At 33.7% G+C, this 25166-nt stretch overlaps 1 protein-coding gene across 4 annotated transcripts in view; it reads left to right on the plus strand.

The window, feature by feature from the left end:
* Nucleotides 1–25166, plus strand: part of DNAI7 (dynein axonemal intermediate chain 7) — a 96178-nt gene that overhangs the window by 65575 nt on the left and 5437 nt on the right. For 3 of the 4 annotated variants that reach the window (XM_052001571.1, XM_052001574.1, XM_052001573.1), the window contains 6 exons: nt 9758–9839; nt 13391–13563; nt 15820–15979; nt 16733–16947; nt 21643–21810; nt 23912–24025. In XM_052001571.1, coding sequence (XP_051857531.1) covers nt 9758–9839; nt 13391–13563; nt 15820–15979; nt 16733–16947; nt 21643–21810; nt 23912–24025 — 912 coding nt within the window. The remainder of the gene's footprint in view (nt 1–9757; nt 9840–13390; nt 13564–15819; nt 15980–16732; nt 16948–21642; nt 21811–23911; nt 24026–25166) is intronic. The other variant, XM_052001575.1, reaches the window with a different exon arrangement.

Below are 25166 nucleotides of genomic sequence, written 5' to 3' on the forward strand. Positions count from 1 at the left end.
GAAGCTGTTAGGTCCTGGGTAATCCTTATTGTGACTCCTTAGTATTTGAATTGTTACTTTCTGATTGGCTGTAATATTTTTTTCCTTCATCTGATAGTGCTGAAATTTAGCCACAATATGTCTTGGAATTTTAATTTGGGGGTCTCTTTCAGGAGGTGTTTGGTGAATTCTTTCACTGGCTATTTTAACTTCTGATTCTATGATATCCAGGCAGTTATCTTTGATGATTTCCTGAAAAATAGTGTCTAGGCTTCTTTTGGTCATCATGGTTTTCAGGGAGTCTAATACTTCTTAGATTGTTTTTCTAGATCTCTTTTCCAGGTCAGTTGTTTTCCCAAATAGATATTTTACATTTTTTCTATTTTTTCATTTTTTTGGTTTTGTTTGACTGATTATTGTAGTCTCATTGAGTCATTCCTTTCTATTTGTTCAGTTCTGATTTTTTTTATATACTTTTTTTATACTTCTTTTTTATTTGTCCAATTGAATTTTTAAATGAGTTGTTTTGTTCTATGGAATTTTTTCCATTTTACAAATTCTTTTTTTTAAGAAATTATTTTCTTTTTCTATTTCACAAATTTTGTTTTTCTGGGAGTTTTCTTCTTTTTCCATTTTGTCAAATTTATCTTTAATGAGTTATATGCTTTTTCCATCTCACGAAGTCTATTTTGTGTTGTCTTTTCCAAAACCTCTTGCAAAGTATTCCTTTTCCCATTTTTCTTCTATCTCTCTTTTAAGATCCTTTTAAATTTCTTCTAGGAGAGCCTTGTGTGATGGGGATCAAGTTATATCACCTTTTGGGGCTTCATCTAGAGATGATCTGCTTTTAGTCTCCTCAGGTTTTGAAATCTTCTTCTCTTTCACCATAAAAACTATTTATGATCAGAGTTCTTTATGATTTTTTATTCTTTTTTTTTTAAAAGTTGAGATATATTTTTAGGGTAAGGGGGCTTTTCCAAGCTTCCTCTACAATTGGCAGCAGCTACGCTGGGTCAATGTTTACTGATTTCTGATGCTGGGTGTGCATGCTCAGGATCCATGAGATTGTGGCATTTTGGGGTTTACTCTTTATCTTTTTGTTTGTGTAGGATTTTTTCTAACTTTTCTGCTGATTTACTGGCTTGCAACTAGGGAAGAGTAGCCAACACTGCTGTAGATTCCTCCCTGTAGATTCTCCCACCATGGAGTCTGCACCACCCCTGACCTGCTTGCTCTTGGCCCACTTCCTTCCGTGCCCAATTGAAACAGACCTTTTCTGGTGATCTTCGAAATTATCTTCTGCTAGTAGTTTGTTGAATTCCCAATATTTGTGGATTCTGCCAGTCCAGAGCTAATTCATAGGCTGGATTTGCTAATTGGTCTGAGGGTTGTGGGAGAAGATCAGAAAGAAGTGTGTGTCCTCTCTGCCATCTTGGCTCCAATCCCCCCCCCCCCCCAATCTTTCACTTGGAAGATGGTGAGCTACCAGAGAGTCAGTGTGGCTTCAAAAAGGGCCAAGAAATGGCCGATATGGTATTTGCTGCCCAGCAAATTATAAAATTATTATAAAATAATTTATAGCAGTGGCAAAGAATTGAAAACTGAATAGATGCCCATCAACTGGGGGAAGGACCAAACAAGTTGTGGTACATATAATTTTTTTAATAGCTTTTTATTTACAAGTTATATGAATGGGTAATTTTACAGCATCGACAATTGCCAAACCTTTTGTTCCAATTTTTCCCTTCCTTCCCCCCCCTCCCCTAGATGACAGGATGACCAATAGATGCTAAATATATTAAAGTATAAATTAGATACACAATAAGTATACATGACCAAACTGTTATTTTGCTGTACAAAAAGAATTGGACTCTGAAATATTGTACAATTAGCCTGTGAAAGAAATCCAAAATGTAGGCAGGCGAAAATATAGGGATTGGGAATTCAATGTAGTGGTTCATAGTCATCTCCCAGAGTTCTTTTGCTGGGCGTAGCTGGTTCAGTTCATTACTGCTCCATTGGAACTGATTTGGTTCATCTCATTGCTGAAGATGGCCAGGTCCATCAGAATTGATCATTATATAATATTGCTGTTGAAGTATATAATGATCTCCTGGCCCTGCTCGTTTCACTCAGTATCAGTTCATGTAAGTATCTCCAGGCCTTTCTGAAATTGTCTTATTGGTCATTTCTTACTGAACACTAATATTCCATAATATTCATGTGGTATATATAATTGTGATGGAATACTACTGTGTTGTAAAAAATGATGAGGGGGGATGGTTTCAGAACTAATGCAAAATGAAGTGAGTGGAGTCAGAAGAATCTTAAACATCATAACAAGAATATTGTAATGATAATCAGCTATAGAAAACAGGTTTTTTTTGACCAATATGATGATCTACAGTTCAGAAGGATTTATGATGACAAATGCTATCCATATCTAGATAGAGAAGTGATAGACTCTGGGTGCAAATTGAAGCATCCTTTTTTTTCACTTTTTTATATTTCTTGATTTTCTTTTTGCAACATAGCTGATATGGAAATATGTTTTGCATGATTTCACCTGTATAAATGATATTACATTGCTTGCTTTCTCAATGGGCAAGGGGGAAGCATAAGGGAAAGAATTTGGAATTGAAAATTGTTTAAAGTGAATGTTAAAAAGAAATAATAAATACATTAAAACAAATCTTTATCAGACGTTTACCTTTACTACTTAACTATTTTCATTCTAGTTTTATCTGTATTGCTTTTGTTAGTGCAAAGTCTTTAAAATTTTATGAAATATGTGGGCCTGGTGAATGTGAGCCTAGTGTTAGCATGAACAGTGGGTTCTGTTTGTTGTTAATTCACATCGGACAGGGAAATGGATGATGATGTGGACTGCAGGGGCCTGTCTGTCCATGTCAGAGAATAGTCAGGTATTTTGTGACTTTTTGGTCCACTTACTCAATGGTGATAAGGGGAAAAAAAGATTTTTTAATAGATTTTGGAAATAGAATTGAGTATACATAAAAAAGATTACAAGGAAGAAAAGTGGCCTTCCTTTCCTGATAGTGATCAAGGCAAGGAATTCTGTAAGTCTCCAGATAGAGACAGAGACAGTGCCAGAGGCCCAGTATTTCCTTCTGGATCAACATGAAGTCAAGATGCCATGGCCTCACTGCTTTTTCTGTCTGGGTTGTGGTCCATTCTTTCCTGCTCATAGTGTTGGAAATGGAATGGACTTGGCAATGAGAACTTCAGACGTTTGGGAGAGCCATTAGAGATTCTAAGAATCACAGTTCATTCTATAATTTTCCGGTAGCTGAGTCCAATGCAGAATACAGTCTCAAGGAAATTAGCTGTAGGACTCAGACCAGGCATCTAACATATCATGCTCTTCAATTAAGAAGAGACTCTATTCAGTAAATTTGCTGCAGTTGGAAATGAACTTAATGGGTGAGTTAAAGTTTGAGCCCATTCTCCTTAGAGACAAAGGTAATGTTGGGAGAGTGTGCTGTCAGGTATTGGAGGAAAATGTTTGCATCTATAAGACATGACAAGCAGGAGAATTTCAGAAAAAACTTGAAAACTTACATAAAGTGAACCAAGAAGACATTGTACACAATAATAACACAATTGTTCAATGAAGAACTGTGAATCACTTAGCTATTGTCAGCAGTACAATGATCCAAGACAATCCCAAAGAACTAATAATAAAGAAAGAACTGATATTGATTGAATATAAACTGAAGCATGCTATTTTTCACTTCCTATTTTTCATTTTTTCAAGTCTTTATGTATAAAATGAATAATATGGAAATTTTTTACATAAATGCACATATATAACATCTGATTGCTTGTAGTCTCAAGGAGAGACAAGGAGAAAGAAAGAGGATGGGATTGAATCTGGAACTCAAAACCTTAAATAAAAATGTCAAAAAATTTTTTAAAAAATGAAAATATTTATATTTCTGTTTTTGCTATATCTTAGGAAATGTAATTTTAAAAATGTAATTATATTGTATAATTTATATTTATGAGAAATTAGCTCACTCATTAAATTAAAACTGGGCAGCTAGGTAGTGCATTAGAGTGCTAAGCTAAGAGTCATGAAGACCTGAGTTTAAAAATGGCTTCAGACACTTATTAGCTGTGTGACTCTGGACAAGTCACTTAATGCAGTTTACCTCAGTTACTGCATTTGTAAAATGAGCTGGAGAAAGGAATTGCAAACTATCCAAAAATCTTTGCCAAGAAAATCACAAATGGCATCATGAAGGATCTTGACACAAGTGAAATGACTGAAAAATAATTACAAAAATCACTTATGTGGATGCTATTAAGGTGATAGTAACTTCTTTTTGGTGATTGCTATTTAGGAGTACATACTAGAATGAGAGCTGAATCTAATACCATTAGAAGAACCCCTCTGTCCTTAAGGAGTTTCCTAAAATACTCTGGGGCCATGTAGCTTATCTGTGCTTTGGGCCTGGTTGGTGTTTAAAGTAGGTCAAGTGTCTTATTGCATGAGGCAGCTAGATGATAGAGTGAATAGAGCACCAGCCCTGAAGTCAGAAGGACCCAAGTTCAAATCTGGTCTCAGACATAATACTTCCTAGCTGTGTGATCCCTAAACATGTCATTTAACCCCTTTTGTTTTAACAAAAAAGAAAAGAAAAAGTCTTGCTACATGTACGTAATCAAAATTAACTTTTTTGTTTGGTTATGAACATTTCTGTGCTCACAATTGTGAGATGTATTTTCTTCCTTATTCCTCTGATCTTTGTTTGTGATATGATCTTTTTTGTGTGTAAGTTGTATATTCACTTAGAGCTTACCTTACTGTATATGGTGGGAAGTATTAATCTATACCCAATTTTTGCTAGACCATGTTTCGAATTTTTGAGCAGTTTTTATCAAGTACTGAGTTCTTACTCCAGTAGTTGGGGTCTTGAAGTTTATTAAATACTAGGTTATGTTTATATGCTTTTACTTATTTTATACTTACTCTGTTTCACTGATTGACCTCTATAGTTTATTTAATACCAAATAGTTTGGATGATTTTTGCTTTATAGCATAGTTTGAGATTTGGAAATGTTTAAATTGCCTTCTCTCCCACTTTGAAAAATTATTTCCTTTGAAACTGAATAAGTTTATCTAAGTCTTTGCATATTTCTTTGCTTTTATCATGCTTATTATTTTGGCATATTAATATTTCTTTTTTTGTTTTGTTTTGTTTTTATTTTTTGTTTTGTTTTTAAATATTTCTTTATATTCATGTACCACAATTTCTTTAGCCTTTCCCCTTTTGAATGGACATCTACTTGTTTATAATTCTTTAATAACAGAAAATGCTGCTATGAATACATTGTTGTATGGGAATCTTTCATTTTTTCCAATGACCTCCTTGAGCTATATGTCTAGCAGTGGAATCTCTGGAATATGAACACTGATGGATTCTTATTGGTCTCATGTCCAATTTAAACTTTCCTTTCAGGTTTTGCTTATAGATGTTTCAAGTCATTGTCTTCTGCGTCTGTGTTTTGAGCTTCTCTATCTCTGTAGAAATTTTTTATGATCAAGTTCATTTTTGCTATTTGCTCACTTTTCTGGTTTATTTCTTGTCTTTGGACCATAATAGTTGCTAATCTCTGGGGGATGGGGTGAGGGATGGCTAGCCTGATTTTCTGCAGATTTTTGGTGTCTTCAAGGTGGTATGATACAGAGAAAGTTCTTGGTTACTAACCTAATTGGTCTGGGCTCTACCTTACTCAGGTAAAGCCTCCATTCCTTCTTCACCATAGACCTTAACCACTCCTTTCCACCCTGAAACTATGACCTAAACCTGGGTAAGAGGTAAAAAAAAAAAGCTGCCAAATGACACCTGATTTTGTGCTTACTGCTAGTGCAACAGAGAGCTAATGCTCTCTGTCTGTCTCTTTTTGTTTCTTTCTATTGCTTTGTTTCTTTCTGTTTCTTTGTCTCTTTCTGTTTTTCTCTGTCTCTCTCTGTCTACAATAGCTTTTTGAACAAAAGTTTAGTCCCTTTACTGCTTCTAGTGCTTCTATCCACAGTTCTCTTTTGGATGCAGATGGCATTTTCCATTCCAAGTCTTGGAACTGTCTTGGATTTCCATATTGCTGAGAAGAGCCAAGTCTATTACAGTTGATCATCACAAAATCTTGCTGTTACTGTGTACAATGTTCTATTCATTTCATTCAGCATCAGTTCATGTAAGTTTTTCTAGGCTTTTCTGAAATCAGCCTGCTGATATGAGGTATTTAAAAAATTTAGAGGGTTGAGGTTAGAGGGTTCAGCCATAATCCCCAATCTCCTTGCCATCTTGGCTTGATGCCCTTGATATTTATTTCTTATCTACGTTATCATTAAATAGAATTTAATTTCCTTGCTTTAAGTCTTTTAATGATATCTATTTTTACAATCACCTTTCCTGAAACCATGATTGCTACTTTTAATTTAAGGAGTTCAATTGTAGCCATAATAGATTTTGCTCCAGAAAAATAAGAATCTTTATTTAAACCTTGTTTGAATCTTTCTGTTTCAAGTATATTTCTTGTAAACAATATATTATTGAATTCTTTCTAATGCATTCTGTTATCCTCTTACATCTTATGTGATTCAGACCATAACTCCTTAATTGTTTCTTTCTATCTGCTTGTACTGTTTTTTTCTTTGCCCTGGAAGTTCTAGATTTTAGCAGTGAGTTTTTAGGGAATTTTCATTTTAGGGTTCATGGGTGAGTTCATCTTCATGATTATGAATGATAATTGTATATTTCTTTCCATCTAGTCCTCTTGTACTTTTTCCTCCATTCATTTTAAACAAAAAAGGTGATAAAAAAGTGTTGGGTTAATAGCTGTAGGAAAGCTAAAAGATTTTATACAGAATCCAGATTGCACATTATTATTGATCAGTTATTTCAGTTGTATCTAAGTCTTCATGACCACAGTTGAGATTTTCTTGGCAAAGATACTGGAGTGTTTTGCTATTTCCTTCTCTAGATTATTTTACGGATGAGAAATTGAGGCAAACAGGGTTAAATCACTTGCCTGATTTGAATCGTACCATTAGTAAGAGACTAAGGCTAGATTTGAACTCAGGAAGATGTCTTCTTTCTGATTTCAGGTTTGGAACTCTGTCCACTGTACCACAGATTGCACATTATATTGTGACAAATTATAGGTAAATGAGGGGAAAATAGACAGTGGAGATTTGCATTTCCTTGGGTTCAAATCTTATGTCCAAGAATTCCTAGAATGTCCAAGAATTTATAACTGTGGGCAAGTCATTTAACATTCCAATTTGTTTTTTTCTTCTACAAAATGGGGAGGTGATTGATTGATTCTCTTTTACTTTGTCCTCTGGTTCTAATAATTCTGGGCAGTTTTTCTTTAGGATGTCTTGATAAGGTAAATAGGCTTTTTATTTTCTTAGAATTGTTGGCTTTAAGGTTAGCTAATGATTTAAAAATTATTTATTCTTTACCTGCTTTTTCAGGTCAATTGTTTTGTATAGCATGTACTTTATACTTACTTTCTTTCTTTCTTTTTTTTTAGTCTTGATTTTGCTTTAAAATTTCTGGTGGTCCTAAAGCTATTGCTTTTTCTATGGCCATTCTAGTTTTCAGGGAGTCTAAATTCTTGGGCAAGGTGGTTTACCATCTTTTCTTCTAACCTCTTATTTCTTCCCATTCTTTCTTCACTAAATATAATTTCATTTAATGTTGCATTTTATCTCTCATTTCATTTTCTCCAGATCTTATCATCTTGTGCCCAGAACATTCTTTTCTTTTTGGTTTTGCTTATAAATGTGGAATTTTCTTCTTCTTCTGGGGTTCCCACCATGTCTTCTAATAATTTCATCACTGGGCAATATGCTGGGGGTTTCCTTGATATTCCCAGACATTGCTGAGACAAATGTTCACAGATAGCTGTGCCTGGTTAGCCTCCATTCTTGTCACATGAATAATCAATTTTTTTCATTTATACATTTATTTGATGACACAAAATAATCTATCTCTGTGTATACTCGTGTAGTAGATGATCTTGAATATGATACAAATTAGGATATGCTACAAATAATATTGCACTGATTTTAAAAAATTGTTTCTATTTCTATTTGCCAGTAGAGGGCTCTGAATACCATATTTCAGTTTATTTATACCCCCCACCCACTCCCATTTCCCACACGTTTGGGAAGTAGAACAGTTATTAAGCTATCTGAGGAATATTTGTTCTGTGACAAAGACAGTATTGATTTTCTAGTTATTATATATTACCCTTTTAAAATAGCTCAGTGTAAGTATACTGCTTTTATATGAATAACATTAAACTTCAACTGTAAATTTTTAAGTACCCATAGAGTGCTCATTATTAGTAGTTTGCAAAGTTAATTCCTCATTTATTTATATGAAGATAAAATAAATTGATAATGAATATAGACACAGATGGCATAAATATGGATTCTTCCATATTCATAAAGAGAGTATTATTTTACATTTTCAGTTATTTAGGGTTCATATTTTCCTATATATTATATGTTTAAATTCTTATGAGAGTCCTATGAGATAGAAAAGGAAGGTATTATTAGTTCTATTTTAAACAGAAAAAAAAACCCTAAAGACTCAGAGAGCCAGCTAGGTAGTTCCAGGCTTGGAGTCATGAATTGAAATTCATCCTCAGATATTTATTAATTGTGTTTTCAGGGCAAATCATTTACCTTCAGTTTACTTGAGTTTCCCCATGTGTAAAATAGGAATAATAATTTCTCCCTCCCAGAGTTGTTGTGAGGATCAATGAGATAAGAAGTGTAACGTGCTTTGCACAATGCTTGGCATATAAAAGCACTCTGTAAATGTTACCTATTAAATGATTTGTCTAATGTTACATGGCTTATAAGCCAGGACTACAATCCAGGTATTTTGACTTCCTGGTCCACTTTTCTTTCATCATGTCACCATGAAATGGTAAACAGTTCTACATTAATTGGGATGAGATTGGGGGAAGAGAAGCTTCCTAGAAAAGAGACATTCTTATAGGGTCCACAGTTTACCTAACTCTTTTGAAATACCTATATATAGGTTTCAGAATTGTTCTTCTAGAAAATCAAATGCCCAAGTTAAGCAATTATACTAAGGCTAAATCTGTTTTAAAGAAAAAAAAATTTAAAAGTCTCGTTCCCTATGCTATACTTTAGACTTGATAATATTTATCATGATGGTTTAAGAAATCCAAGAAGGTGTTTTTGGTTCTAGAAGATTGTTCTCTAGAAAGTAGAAGTTTTCTGAAGACACTCAACTCCTTTTAACATTGCTTTCGAGATCAGTCAAGCTAGATAGAATAGGCATGGCTTATATGACAGGATTTCAGATATTTTGGAAAGTCCCTAATGAATAAGAGAAGAAAGGTAAAGGGCATCCAAGATAAGTAAAGAAGGCCATAGGAATGCTACTGAAGTAGGAGTGGAAGTATTACCCCCAAAACAGGTTGTATTTTTTGCAAGTTTATCTAGAATTGACCTTGAGTATCCATTAATCTTTACCTGAGCAAATCTCATGAGTTTGTAGCTGTTTTTACTGCTTTTATGTACTTATCATGTTCCACTTTGTATTATGACTATTTGTATAGTTAAGTTACTTGAAGAAATCATGTCTTATTTAGTTTTGTATCTCTCTTGTCTTCTAACATAGCAACCTGTCCATAATAGTTTTCTTTTAATAATTTTTTTATTGATTTGAATTTAATCTACTTGTAAATGTGTTTTTCCTAGAGTATGAGTTCAATAAGAGATTATGCTGAAATGAAAAAAGAGGAAAGTGAAGTAAAATCAGTGAGTGACTCATTTTCAGTAGGTAAGCTGTCAAATTATCATTCTTTTGATTAATTGAAGTTTATGGAAAAAACAAGATTATAGGATTAATAGATTTGAAATTGGAAGGAACCTTAGAAGTCATCCAAATAGCTATGATTATAATTTGGAAATATGAAAACGATAGTGTCTTATAAATATATATGTATGTATATGTTTGTACGTATATATAAGTATGTTCTAGTTAACTTGACATTTTATATAGACCTGAAAAGAAGTATATTACATTGGTGCTAGTCAAGTGTTAAAAGCAAGGGTCAGCAAGTGGATAGCCAAGATGTCCCACTAATATTCACGTGATACAAAGAGAAAGCAAGGCAAGTCCTTTGTACCTTGGGTGGTTAAAGTATTGGAGGATGTGAATGAGAGTCACAGAGGATAGATAGACATAGATGGGTTATGTTCCTAATCATTGTCAAGACTATCAAGATTTATGTATTTAAATACATAAATAACTTTATATTTTATTTTAATGCTTTTCTCTCTGGGAATTTCTCTATAATTTGGTATATTTTCAGATCAGGTCCTTTCACTACCTCCTCATTTCCAACACACTTTTTTTTTAAATAATTTTTTATTGATAGAACGCATGCCAGGGTAATTTTTTACAGCATTATCCCTTGCATTCATTTCTGTTCCGATTTTTCCCCTCCCTCCCTCCACCCCTTCCCTCAGATGGCAAGAGTCCTTTACATGTTGAATGGGTTGCAGTATATCCTAGATACAATATATGTGTGTAGAACTAAACAGTTTTCTTGTTGCACAGGGAGAATTGAATTCAGAAGGTATAAATAACCCGGGAGGAAAAACATAAATGCAAGCAGTTTATATTCATTTCCAGTGTTCTTTCTCTGGGTGTAGCTGCTTCTGTCCATCTTTGATCAATTAAGGCTCTCTTTATCAAAGAGGTCCACTTCCATCAGAATACATCCTCAAACAGTATCATTGTTGAGGTATATAATGATCTCCTGGTTCTGCTCATTTCACTCAGCATCAGTTCATGCAAGTCTCGCCAGTCCTCTCTGTATTCATCCTGCTGGTCGTTCCTTACAGAACAATAATATTCCATAACGTTCATATACCACAATTTACTCAACCATTCTCCAATTGATGGACATCCATTCATTTTCCAGCTTCTAGCCACTACAAACAGGGCTGCCACGAACATTTTGGCACATACAGGTCCCTTTCCTTTCTTCAGTATCTCTTTGGGGTATAAGCCCAGTAGAAACACTGCTGGATCAAAGGGTATGCACAGCTTGATAACTTTTTGAGCATAGTTCCAAATTGCTCTCCAGAATGGCTGGATGTGTTCACAATTCCACCAACAATGTATCAGTGTCCCTGTTTTCCCACATCCCCTCCAACATTCCCCATTATCTTTCCCTGTCATTCTAGCCAATCTGACAGGTGTGTAGTGGTATCTCAGAGTTGTCTTAATTTGCATTTCTCTGATTAATAATGATTTGGAGCATATTTTCATATGTCTATAAATAGTTTCAATTTCTTCATCTGAGAATTGTCTGTTCATATCCTTTGACCATTTATCAATTGGAGAATGGTTTGATTTCTTATAGATTAGGGTCAGTTCTCTATATATTTTGGAAATGAGGCCTTTATCAGAACCTTTGGTTGTAAAAATGTTTTCCCAATTTATTGTTTCCCTTCTAATTTTGTTTGCATTTGTTTTGTTTGTACAAAAACTTTTCAGTTTGATATAATCAAAATTTTCTATGTTGTGGTCAATAGTGATCTCTAGTTCTTCTTTCATTTCCAACACACTTGAAAATTTTTCATCAATAAATGAAAAAAACTTAGCACTGGGAATTCTAATGTAAAAAGTGACATTCTGCCTTTATAAAGCATGAATTCTAATAAGGGAAGGTAACACATCCAGGGGAGTAGTAGCCAGTAACAGCGGAGTCCCCAGTTACTCTGGGGAGTCAAAGGGATAATGAGATGATCTATTGGTCAGTTAATTGACATTATGTTTCAGGAAGCAATAGTTGTATACTATACTATACTATATAATAGTATGATCAGTTAAAAATAATAAAAATAATAAATTATCAGTTTGCCTTCACTCAGTCCTCAATCAAGGTGGCAGGATACAAGGATAGGGCAGGACCTGGGGAATTTTTAGTTTATGTGGGATCATAAGATCATGAATTCATAGGTTGAGCAGTGAAAGGGTCCTTCCCCTGCTGAGAGTATAACTCTCAAGAAGTATACTTGAAACAAGATGTTAACTCAGTGGAATTGATGAGATAATGGTTCTCTAGTTCACATATATACTTAGTATGATGATGCAATTGTTCTCTAAGTTCACAAATAATCAATATGCTGTAATGATGTAATTACAATAAGGTATATAAGGGCTAAGAAGGACTGGAAGATAAACATTCTGTCTTTGACCAGCTTCCTGGTGGCTCTCCTGCCTCTTGCACTCCTACACTAAGATCAAGGCTGATCCCGAGATCCTCCAGAAATCTAGCCCAAACACTACATTCCCCAAACATCTAATTTTACAGATAAGGAAAGAGGCCCAGAAAGGTTGAGTTGCTGAAGTACATATAGTTAGTAAATGGGAGATTTGGGATTTGCAAAGAAGCTCTTTGTCGCCAAATCCATTGCTTTTAACAGTGTCTTGCTCCTCATACTGTTCCATGCTGCCATCTTTATAGCCTTTCCATAATTAATATATATATGTATATATAAGTTCTGCATAATCAATATGATTCAATTTTTAGATGATGATTACTTTTGATTTATGCAGCAAAATTTTCTCAGTGGAACACTGTCTTTATAGCATGGTCCAAAAATCATTAATATCTATGCTATAAGCATCATTTTAGAACAGTATTCTTTCTTGCTTTTTTTTTCAGAAACAATAAATACAAAATTAACCAAGAATGAAAGGAGTGGATAGAGTGGACCAAAGTAGATAGAAGATCACATACAGATCCTGATTCAGTTAAAAGCTTCTTTAGGAATTTTAATTAATATTAAAGTGCTTGATTTTCACAGGTTTAAACCATTTATAATCTTTATCTTTCAGTTACTGTAAAAATAAAAGAGAAAAAATAATTTAAAATTGAATCTTTTAGGCCACCTTGCAAATTTTCTGTGATAGCTGGGAACAAAGAATGCTATAGCTGAAAGAGTCTTTAGAGAGTGTCTAATCCAATCCTTCTCTAATTTATTTTTCACAAGGCGTGCCTTCTCTTGCTGAATCTACACAGAAGGCTTCAAAGACTTACAGATTTTTACTTGAATGGATTTATGTGCACAGTTTGAAATTGTGCTAATTTGGGGGCTAAGTGAATACCTCAGTATGTTCAGAATTTTAAAAATATGTTAAATACAGAAGCTTATGATTCCTGAGCTAATCCATTAGAAAGATTTAATATTATTATCTTTAAATCCAAATTGTTTCATTTATACTATCTTTATAATCTTTTGGTAATATTCTCAAGAAAATAATTTTTTAAATATTTAGGCCCTGTATTAATTTGAAATGTGATCAACTTTTAGGTCTATTGGCAGCAGCACCAAAGGTATCAGTACCAGATTCTATTTATGAAATTATTAATGATGAGGATATAGTTGATTTAAAAGGATTCACGCCACTTGGTGGAATATACCATTTGAATATACTGAAGCTTCCCCCACAGAGTAAACAAGTAAAAGGCTGGACCATTGTTGAAGTAGGTAGATTCTTGGAATACATCATTCAAAAAAAAGTTATCATGCTCATTTTTACCTTTACTTAAAGGGGCTAACATCTATATGGGGGAGGGGGGAAGTGAGTTATATTATAGACTCTGAAAACATAAATAAAATATTAAATGGAAAATCCATGAAAAATTATAAGTAAAATCTAATAATACATATTCACCTAATTTTTAATCTATAGAATGTATTATTAACCTAATTTTTAATCTATAGAATGTATTTAAAGATTTTACTGATTAAAATTTTTTTGATCAACTTGTTCCTCAGAAAATTTAGTTGATTTAATTATATATACCTACTGTGTGTAAGCTCAAAATAGTTGTGTGTGTAGCCCAGACTAAATATAATTTTACTGAAGGGGACACTTATGAAGATTGTACTATTCACTGAGCTTAAAACACTTTACAGGTTTTAACATTGCTGCTCTCCTTTAGATCATATCCTATCTGACCTCTTCTATATGTAGATCATCATGGATCTTCTATTTTTAAATTAGCAAGCTTTTATCCAGAGTTTTCTTTCCCACTTGGTAACCTCATCAGTTCCAATGGATTCACTGATTGTCCCTTGCTTCTATTGATCCAGCCCTTGGTTTCTCCATTTACTAATGCATTCCTCTCTAAAGTTACCTTCTGTCAACTTTGTAGATATGTGTACCTGTTAATAGTTGGCTCCTCCATTGGAATATAAAGCTCCTTGAGGGCAGGTACTGCTTTTGCCTTTTTGTGTCCCCAGCCCTTAGCACATTTCTTGACACATAATAAGTGCTTAATCCATATTTGTTGACTGACTGATTTAAGGGAACTCAATATTAGGGCAACTTGACTAATGGTACCATACAATGGAAAGCAAGAGTTCTCCAGAAATTTTCTGGATCCTCTCAATTGCAAGTTTCCCCCTTTTCCAAATTACTGGATATTTAGTTGCTTGATATATATTTATATTTGTTAAATTTATTTTTATGATATGTGTATATGTAATACACACACATATTTCAGTATGCATGTATAAGTCTTTTTCTCTTCCATTACAATGTGAATAGCAATTATTTCATTCTCTGCACTTGTAGGTATGACTAGAAAATGACTGGCATGTAAGAAGTGCTTAATATAAGTGTTTACAAGTTGATTAATTACTTCTGACTAGGGAGATTAGGAAAGGTTACCTGAATGAAGTGATGTTTGAGTTGAGTCATGAAGGATGGATAGGATTTCTGTAAGTGTGGATGTAACAAACATTCCAAGTATAGGAGATGTCACAGATGAAGACATAGACATGGAAAAGTAGAATTTTTGCTCATAAAACTGTAAGCAGGATAGTCCATCCAGTGCAGAATATGTAAAGGTAAGTATATAAGTAAAGTTAGAAAAATAGTTTGTGGGAAAGATTTTAAAATGGGGTAAAGAGATTATGTGAACTGTATATATGAACTTCATATATATGAACTATACACACCTCTGCGTGTGTGTGTGTGTGTGTGTGTATTCTGGAGCCAGCTCAAAACAACTCAAGAGAACTGATTGTTGTTTTCAAAGTGAACATTTATACTATGGGTATCAGCTAATGCTACAAATCAGGGCTTAATTTATTGTTTTATTGATTGTACAGACTTAAGAAAGCTAATAATACACATTAAATTTAAAAGTATGTCATTTATTAATCTGTGTTTTGTTTGGAGAACCAGCACTTTAGAGAACTTCACCAACTTCTTCTTAAATAGATGTTGACCCTTTATGGGATGATACCTTTTATGCATTTGAATTGCCCATAGCATCTAGCACTGTACATAACAGTCATTTACTAAAATATTTGCAGGAAGAACAGATAGAGATAAGCATTGAACTTGTGATCTCACTGGTACAGGGAACTTGGAGATGAGGAAACCCTCTCTACCAGTTCAGGTCTGGACCTCTCTGTAGCATAGCATCTAAGGAATTATTGAGGGTGCTACCATGAGACTAAGTGACTTGACCATTTTCATGCTACCAGAAACTGCACCGAACTTTGGCATCCTGACTGCTAAATAAATGAGAAAACTATGAGAATTGAACAACATGACATTTGGGTTAACTCTCCTGAGTACAGTTTTATATGGCTATCCTTTGTAAAATGAGATTGAACTGTAAGACATTAAAGACATTTATGTCTATAGGATTTTATACTATTTCTAATATTTAGAAGTTCTATAAGTCAGTTCCTACATTAATAATGTTTGTCTTTTTTAAAAGCTCCTTAGTGGAGGATTACAGCCATTTGTGTATCCTCCAGAGATCATAGAAGAAACTATTGACACTGAAAACCCTTACCCACCTATTGAGATCTTCATTGAAATAAAAAAAAATGTAGTTTTTTTTGAGAAACCTATGATTGCACGATGGGATTCACAAGGTACAGTAATAAAATAACAGGAATAGACTAAGAAAAATAAGTGCTTCATTTAGAATCAATTCTAGAACTACAGTTGCATGGGGGAAGAAAAGGGAATGGAGATTGTATCCATCCAGAATTGTCTCTTAAGACTTCCAAGCTGTGTGACTATTGCGACTGTTGCCAAGTCCCTTTGTCTCCCTATGTTTCTTTCTCCATCTGCAAAATGGAGAGAGATGTAATATTTTCATATTCCCTTTCTCTCCCTTCCCCTTCTTTTCCTTCCCTTTGTATTTCAAATACATAATAAATGTAACATGATAGTAATCAATATCTAATTGTATGATTACATGTTAATAAAAATGTTTTAACAACCAGAAATAATTAAATTAGTTTATTTCACTATTTTGATTACACTGGAACTGCTATGTAACCTATTGAAAGAAGGTACCTGAACTCCTCCAACAGTAGTGTCAAAGAAGCAGCCTCATAAAGGAGATGATAGTGACATATAATGAATTCTTCCCAACTTTATATTACCAAAGACTGTGTTTTACATGTCATCCATACTCAGAGTTTGTGGGAAAATAATAATAGCAACTGAATAAAAATATGGAAATACGCAATATGTGTATTTCATTTCCTAAGGAAAATGCTCTTTTTTCAATAGAGAAATATTTTATTGGAAAATGCTGCCCTTTCAGTGATTTTCAATTTCTTTTGAATTTAACTTACATGAAAGATTCACATAATTTTTCCTTGCCCACTATAAAGGCAATAGTTGGCGAACTGATGGCTTTGTTAGCCTCTATTATGACATGCCGGAAAGGACTATATCATTCAGTTTGGAATCTGTTTTTCCTGTCACATTGATTCAAGATACTCACGTTCATATGCCATATGAGTCATGGGAACTGAAACCAATTGATTTGAATGAGGCAGTTTTAAATATTACCACAGCATATATTGATATTGACATACAAATTAAGGTAAATTATGTATATGTTTATATTTGTAAAATGCTTATGATAAGTGACTAGCCTGTGATTTTTTCAGTTTTGTGCTTAAAGATATTACTATTTTATAATCTGATTTAAAAATCATCAGCCAAAATTAGTGAATGAAAAATTATAATGATGGGATTTAGTAAGTTTGATAACCATCCATAGACTTTGTCCAAATTCTTTGACAAACTGTAGAAAGGGACGGGTCAAGAATTGATCAGCAGGAGAATTATGGATTGTCCTGGAAATGCATGGTGGTTTTAATCATTCCAAACTTCTTTCTGAATCAAAGGTCCATTTTTTGGGGACTGATATTCTGCCATTGCTGATGTATGGCTTTGAATTATGCTATAATACCATACTCTCCAAGGAACTGAATGGCCTTCATCATGTGTAAAGGTATTACACAAGAGAAATGTCTTACCACAAAAAAAGATAGGTTGGTCATGAAATTATAGGAGGAATAATCAATAGATAATCTATTCCATATGAGAGAACAAGAAAGGCCCCTAGAAATTATATGGACTTCCACAGCAGATTTATGGAAGGACATTGAAAAAGATAAGGACAGGCAGGAATATATGGAGTGTTTTTTACATTGCTAGAGCCCCCTTACAGTGCAAAGTACATTAGATTAGCAACTAGATAGTCTACAACATGTAATACTGGGAGCCATTATTGCATTCTTTATTTTCTAGCACTATGAAAGACAATATGGAGTGAAACCAAAATACCAAAGTAATGTCTCTTAAAAGTAGATATAGGATCATAGATCTAAAACTAGAAAGGAACTTAGAAAATAATCTAATCTTACCCCCTCATTTTACAAATAAGTAATATGAGGCCCAAAGAATCTGAATACATACCATTGAAACCAGATTTTGAATCCATATCTTGTTGATTTTCCACTCTAAGTGATATAGAACTTTAGCTGTGTTCTCATTTGTATCCAGCAATTCTTTATTAATGTTGTGTTGAATCCCTAGCCCATTCCCTTAGGTCTATTCCAGATGTCTCCCCTTTCCCCTACAACTCCATATTCTTTTGCCCATAATCTCTCACCTGGCCTTATTCTCAGTGGATTATCTCATTAAATGAAATATGTAAAAATGAGATCTAATACAATGATGATGAGCCTCATTCTGAACTGTATAGATCTGCATGATGTGCCACATTTACTTCATTCCTACTTCATTCGTCTATTCCATCCTAGCACCTATCTTCTCATCCTGCTTTCTGGTCTCAGAGCCCATCTTTCTACCTAAGCTACCCATCACATCTGTTCTTTACTCCTATATTCATCCCCTTACTCTCCAACATTTCCAACCTGTATTTCCCCAATGTATAGACCTTCCTTTTCTTAAAATAAATATAAATGATTTTCATTATCGTTTCCAATCAAAGGCAAATACTTTAGAAGAGAATTTTGCATTGGATATGAATCAGTGGCTGGATAAAAATAAAAATGGTGTCAAAGAATGGGATTTGGATTTCTGGTTCATAGCTTAAAATACTGGCATAATGATGGATCCTTGGCCCAAGGACGGAGTGCTTCTAATAACGGCTAGTAAAAAATATATTTGCCTAGAATTTTGAAAATCCAATCAAACTGAATTCAAACTGAAAAATAAAGGGCATGATAAAAATTTGGGTTCTATTAAGTTAGACTACATGAAAGAAGCTACTGTGTGGGGTAGATATACAGCAGTTGACAGAAGACAAATTCCACAAAAGAACCTTGCAATAAAGCCCATGCTTCAGATATTTTTGCACAAATGTCCAATGCGTGAGTAATAAGCTAAGCAAGTTGAACTAGAGATCCTAACACATGAAAATAATTTGACAACACAGGTTATCATTGAGACTTGGTGACTTAATGGAATGAGACTTGTCATTCTCTGAAAAGGATCCTTTATTCACAGGGAACAGGCAAATTAAATGTCATGGGTGTGAGCATAAGGGGAAAGAGGAAAATGAAGGGTTTGCAAAATAGCATTACAATACCTCATACTAAAAAAAATAGATATAAGAAAATGTCAGTCAATAGAGTAAATCAGAGATAGAAGAATGGGTGATTTTGACATTATTTCATTTGGATGGAAAGAGAAATATATAAAGAGCTTAGAAATAATATTCCTAGTCTCTCGAAGAGTCCTGATGTAATAGTGTGATGGGAGGCTTATTTGAACATGTTCTGCATCTTAATCTCTATTTCTGTCTTCCTCCTTGCATTTTTTCCCCTTTATTTTCTTCCTCTCTTTGCTAAAAGCAGAATAGCTAATAATTTCTCAGCTTGCCTTAGCAATTTCACTTTTTAAAGATAGAGAAAGTATTTAGTTTATCATGCAGAAGAATGATAACTGCAAGTTTACATATATATTTTTGCTTGGTTTCCAAGGACTTAAGTAGAAGCAAAAGGTAGAAATAGAGTATCATATTTTGGTGTGATGGAAAGGGAAAAAATAATAATTAAAGCTATCCCCAAATGGAACTGGATCAACTAGGTAGTTGATCTAAGTTGGTTAGAGAGCTGGCCCTGGAATCAGACCTGAATTAAAATCCAACTTGAGAAATTTACTAATTGTGTGATCCTAGGCAAGTTAGTTAACCTAATTTACCTCAGTCCCTCATCTATAAAATGACCTAGAGAGGGAAATTACAAACCACCCCAGTATTTTTGACAAATCCCCAAATCAGATCACACAAAGTTGAACACAATTAAAATGACAAAACAACAAAAAATTGAAATTGATGGTTTTGGAAAACAGTGGATTACCTACACTAAAAATCCACAATCAGAGGTTTGATGGACATTTTAAACAAGGCCTGGACAGTGTAATGTAGAGGGAATTCTTTCTCAGGCAAGTTTTGGACGATATGGTCTATGAAGTCCCTTCCACTATTCCTCTGAGATTGCCTGATTCTTATTTTGCATCTTCTTTGTAGTAAGAATGTGATATGGAATTCTTGAAGGCTATGCAAATCCTGATAGGCTTTACCAAATGAAAATGAATATAGACCAAATACAGAAAAAATTTTTTATAGAAGTTTACCTTTATTTTTTAAATTAATAAACAATTAAAAGTTAATCTGCACCTCCTGTCTACCTCAATTGAACAATTAAAAAACAAAAAAACAAAAGAAAGCTTTCAATACATAGATGCATAATTTTGGGGAAAATGCCCATATTAGTCATATTCAAAAATATTTGTCTCTCCATTTTATGTTCATTCTCTTTCCATTCAGGAGGAGTGAACAGCATGTTTTATCTTCATTGTTTTGAATTCATGACTACTATTGCATTGATCAGAATACTAAAAATTTTCAAAGTTGTTTTTCTTTGTTACTGTTCTAGTTTTGCTCACTTTTCTCTGCATTAGTTCATGTTTCCTTGGAAATGATCCATTTCATCATTTCTTTATGACATAATATTCTCTTACATTCATATTTTACAATTTGTTTAGTCATTCTGCAATTTAGGAATATATAAACTGACAGCGATGTAGAAAGGAAAAGAGCATTAATGAAACTCTTTAAAAAAGAAAACAATGGAATAGAAGTAGTTCTGTTCTAGGTTCCCTTAAAGAAGCAGTTTGATTTCTCATCCTTATAACTGAAATCTTTTAATTTAAAATTGGTGCTTTTCCTTGCTATTAATCCCCAAATAAGGTCAGCCAAGAGGCAGAGGGGATAGATTATTTCAGATACTTAAGCTAGCTGTGTAACTCTGAACAAGTCATTTAACCATGTTTGCCTCAGTTTTCTTATCTGTAAAATGAGCTGGGGAAGGAAATGCCACACTACTCTGGTACTGTTGTCAATCTTACCTATATTTAGAAGTGGATAACATTTTCTTATTCTGTTAAAAGTTTTTTTTTTTTTTTTTTTTTTTTTTTTTTTGGGGGGGGGAGGAAGGAGGCAGCAGAAGTGACAGAAAGGGTAGTGGTCCAAATCTATAATTTTATTCACTTAGGGAATTCCCATGTAAGAACTTACTAGCATAATCAATGCACTTGAGAAACTTCATCAAAACTTATAGCCTTGTGTTAAAAATATAATAGAACTGGATATTTTAAAAAATGCTTTCCATTGGACAGACTAATTAGCTAAATAATTTAGGTATTACACAATATATACTTGATTTAGTAGATCAGCTTCTATTATTTAGATCAGAATTTAAGGCTAGAGCAATCCTTTAAGTTCCTTTAGTCCACTATCATTTTATAGAGGAAAATGGAATTTAGAGAATCTAAATTATTTTCCAATGATCATGCAGTTAGTGGCAGAATTGAGACTAGAAGATTAGACATAGCATAAAGAAATTTTTTAAATTCATTAAAAGTCATCCTCCCCAAATAAGCTCATTCTTTTGGGTGTGTATTTTATCATTCCTCCCCATCTCCCCTTCTCCCCCTCTCCTCCTTTCTCCCTCTCCCTCCCTCCTTCTCTCCTCCTCTCCTCTCCTCCCCCTCCCTCCTTAAGTAACTTGCCCAGGGTCACATAGCCAGGAAATGCTAAGTGTCTGAGGTTAGATTTGAACTCCAGTCCTCCTGACTTCAGGGCTGGTGTTCTGTCCACTGCGCCACTTAGCTGCCCCATGTTACTTTAAGATTGCTATGAAAGAAACTTGATTCAATATCTTCCCACTGAGTATTCTCATATTTTTTCCCTTGAAAACAGGACAACCAGTGTATGCTAACTTCAGTTGAATTAGGTGATGAATATGATCTCTCTCATTTGTTGGGAAAATGGATGAATATTACTAATTTAATAATTGCTATGAAAGAGACTGGATTTAATATCTTCCCATCTGAGCATTCTCATATTTATGTTGCTGTGAATTATAAGGTAAAAATGATTCTTTTAAAGTTAAATTCATTTATGATTCTGAATATAATATTATATATATATGTATGGTACACATATTCATTTACATGTATACATACACAAACATGTACATACATGTATATTTTAAGGAACTCAAGCACATTTGACAGACTAACTTATTCAGAGGCATAGGAATAGAGGGAGGGATAAATAAAACTGCTAGTATATGGGAATCATTGTTAGGATTAGAAACTCAATCCATATCTTTCATCTCCCAGTATCTGATCTAAATGCTAATACTTTAACAATTACTTTTCTCTGAAGCTTAATCTCTTAATAAAAATACACCATCCCATGGGTGGCTTTTATTATGAAAAATTAAGACCACCCCCATTTAGTCAATGTAGGGTATGAAACAAACATTTACAATACTAGTAAACCACATATAATGCTTGAAGATTTGCAAAGTATCTTCAATCCATTATCTCATTGGATAAATAAATAAAACACTTGGTTTTATTTCTACTACCATGTCTGGCTCTAAATAAGATTTCTGAAAAAGTCTGTATTGCTTTCATTTTCTAGAAAACCTGTATTTTTCTTTGATATTTTGATGTAGAGAGTAACAAATTAAGCAAAATTAAACTGATAGACATTTATTCAATTTAACAAGCCTTTATTAAGTACTTACAATGTACAAGGCACTGTGCTAGCTACTAAGGATCCAAAACCAAAAACAGTCCCTCCCTTCAAGGAGTTTATATTTTACTAGGGAGGATACTGGACAGCTAGAAAGTTTAAAATAGAGAGAATTCTGCCTTCTGAATAGAGGGCAGATTTATTAATAGTACCTCTCTTCTTCCAATGGGAGTTGGGATGACAAAATGAGATAACACAAATAAAGCTATCTGCAAACCTTAAAGAGCTATATAAATACTGCCTATTATTATTACTATTATGTTGATTATTGTGATGAGTTTGGGGCTTGGAGTCAGGAAGACCTGAGTTCCATCCTCACCTTAGACATTTATTTATGAACTGTAACTTCATCTCTCAGTGCTTCAGTATCTTTGTCTGTTAATTTGAGGTGGCTGGATTTGTTGGCTTCTAAGCTCTCTTCCAGTCTTAAATCTATGGTCTATGACATTTGTCTTCTAAGGGTGGGATTTGACAAATACTTTTGGAATATCTGTAAGCCCTGGGAATGGAGATATATATATCCCTTCTCTTACCTATGATGCATGTGGGAGTATAAATGGCAACTATTGAAATAAAAATGAGAAAAGATTTTGCAATTGACTTCCTTTCCTGCGACCAGCTTTAAGTGATATAATCCTATGGGCCTTTAAAGTCAATGTGATATAATGAATAGAAGTTTCACTGGATTTGGATTTTGAAGGACCCAGGTTTATGTCAAAGTCACACATCAATTGTGTAACAATGGATAAGTCACTTAACCTCTGTGACTCAATTTCCTCATCTTTATTAGAGAAATGGTAATGATATGGCACCCCCTGTATGCCTTAAAACTTTGTATAAATAGGAACTATTACTATTATTGAAAGGAATTTGGAATTAAGAAGACCTGGGTTTAGATTTATTTCCCTTTTGACATCTGCTATATTATTTTGTGATCTGGACAGGTCTGCAGGTGGTTCTCAAAAATTTATCGTCATACTTGGGTTTTAATTGCATTTGAGCTGGAAATTGTCCACCTTGTCAAATGCCTTTACAAATACATTTTATCCATCTTATTCAATATGACTTTCTTGTCAGAACACTGTATCATCAATCACATGGCTTTAGGTAAAGTATCCTCAGTGCAGAAAGGATTTAAACAGTCAGTAGAAAAAGGATATTGTGCAGTGTAGACAATGATTCTCCAAACAAAAGTAATTAAAGATCTTTCATTTTGCAAACATTTATCTGAATTTAAACATTCATAAAAATTATAGAAAACTAACAATATAAGTAGATTTTTATATGCTATTAATGGGTTATTTGTATAACAAAATGTGCCCAAGTAAGTCAGGTTGCCCAAAGATCCTCTCCCCCCAAGTGATGCATATAGGATTAATGTTTATTTTTATAATATATGATTAGTTACTTTTTTATGCTGCAGGATCCATTAGTAGAAATGAAATGTTATCGACAAATGGCTCTGATGGCATCTGCCTATTCGTTTGGCTGGAGTAGGTGGAATAAAGACTCTGGTCCTGGAAAAATTGTTTTTAAGGTATGTTTTCAAAAAATAAAAAATCAAGCTATAAAATCATTATAAAGAAGATATATATATATATATATCTTCTTTATAATATATATGTATACACACACACACACACACACACACACACACACACATATATATTATATATAAAATGCCTTAGGAGAAGAACAAAAAGGAAAGATAAAGTTAACTTCTCCTTTTAAAATTGAAAATAAAATCTAATTAAAAGCAATTCAACATTTATTTAGCTACTGAAATGAACCTTGTAAGATTAAAGCAACATGACAAAGATGAAAAAAGTCCCTAACTTGAAAAAAGGTGCTATTCAGCTGGAAAGTTGACATTAAAATGTCAGCTCAGATAAGTAAATGCAAGGGAATTTGAGAGAGAACTAATGGTTGAAGAAATCTAGGAAAGCTTTGCAAAGGAAGTGACATCTGACCTGGATCTTAAAAGAGAGATAAGCATTTTGAGAAGCAATGATGAAGTAGGAGGGTATCCAAAGCATGGAAGTATGACTTGTACAAATGTAGAGATGGAATGTAGAATTTGGGGACCAGTTAAGAATCCATTTTGCCTAAAATAGAGTATATGAAAGACATTATTGTGAAATAAGGGTACAAGCAAGGCTGGATCCAGATTGTCAAAGGATTTAAAAACCCACTGAAGGTGACTGTATTTTATTCTAGAAGAAAGAGAGTTACAGAAAAATTTTGAGGAAGGGAGTGGTAGTTAGAGTTATGTTGCAGGAAGATTATTTTGATAGACTGGAAAGGAGAGAGATTAATAATAAAGAGACTATCAAGGATCTATTACAATGGCACAGGCAAGTGAAAAGAGTTTGAAATAGGGTAGTAGCAATTTAAGTAAGGGGACAAAAAGGCAAATAATATAAAGATCTTGGAAACTGTCTGAATATAGGAGGCAAGGGAAGGAGGAGGATCTAGAATAATCCTGAGTATGGTACTAGATGATGAGAGTAAAGTTTCAACAGAACTAGAAAAACTTGAAGAATTTAAAGGGGGGAGGATTCTGGGAAGATGGTGAAGTAGGTCAATACATTTCAAGACTTTCAGATTTTCCCCACAAAAAAAAGAACAAATTTGTGCCTCTGGGCAAACATAGATTGGTGAAAAAATGAAGATTTGGG

Source organism: Antechinus flavipes, chromosome 5 (genome assembly GCF_016432865.1).
Source record: "Antechinus flavipes isolate AdamAnt ecotype Samford, QLD, Australia chromosome 5, AdamAnt_v2, whole genome shotgun sequence".
Lineage (NCBI taxonomy): Eukaryota > Metazoa > Chordata > Mammalia > Dasyuromorphia > Dasyuridae > Antechinus > Antechinus flavipes.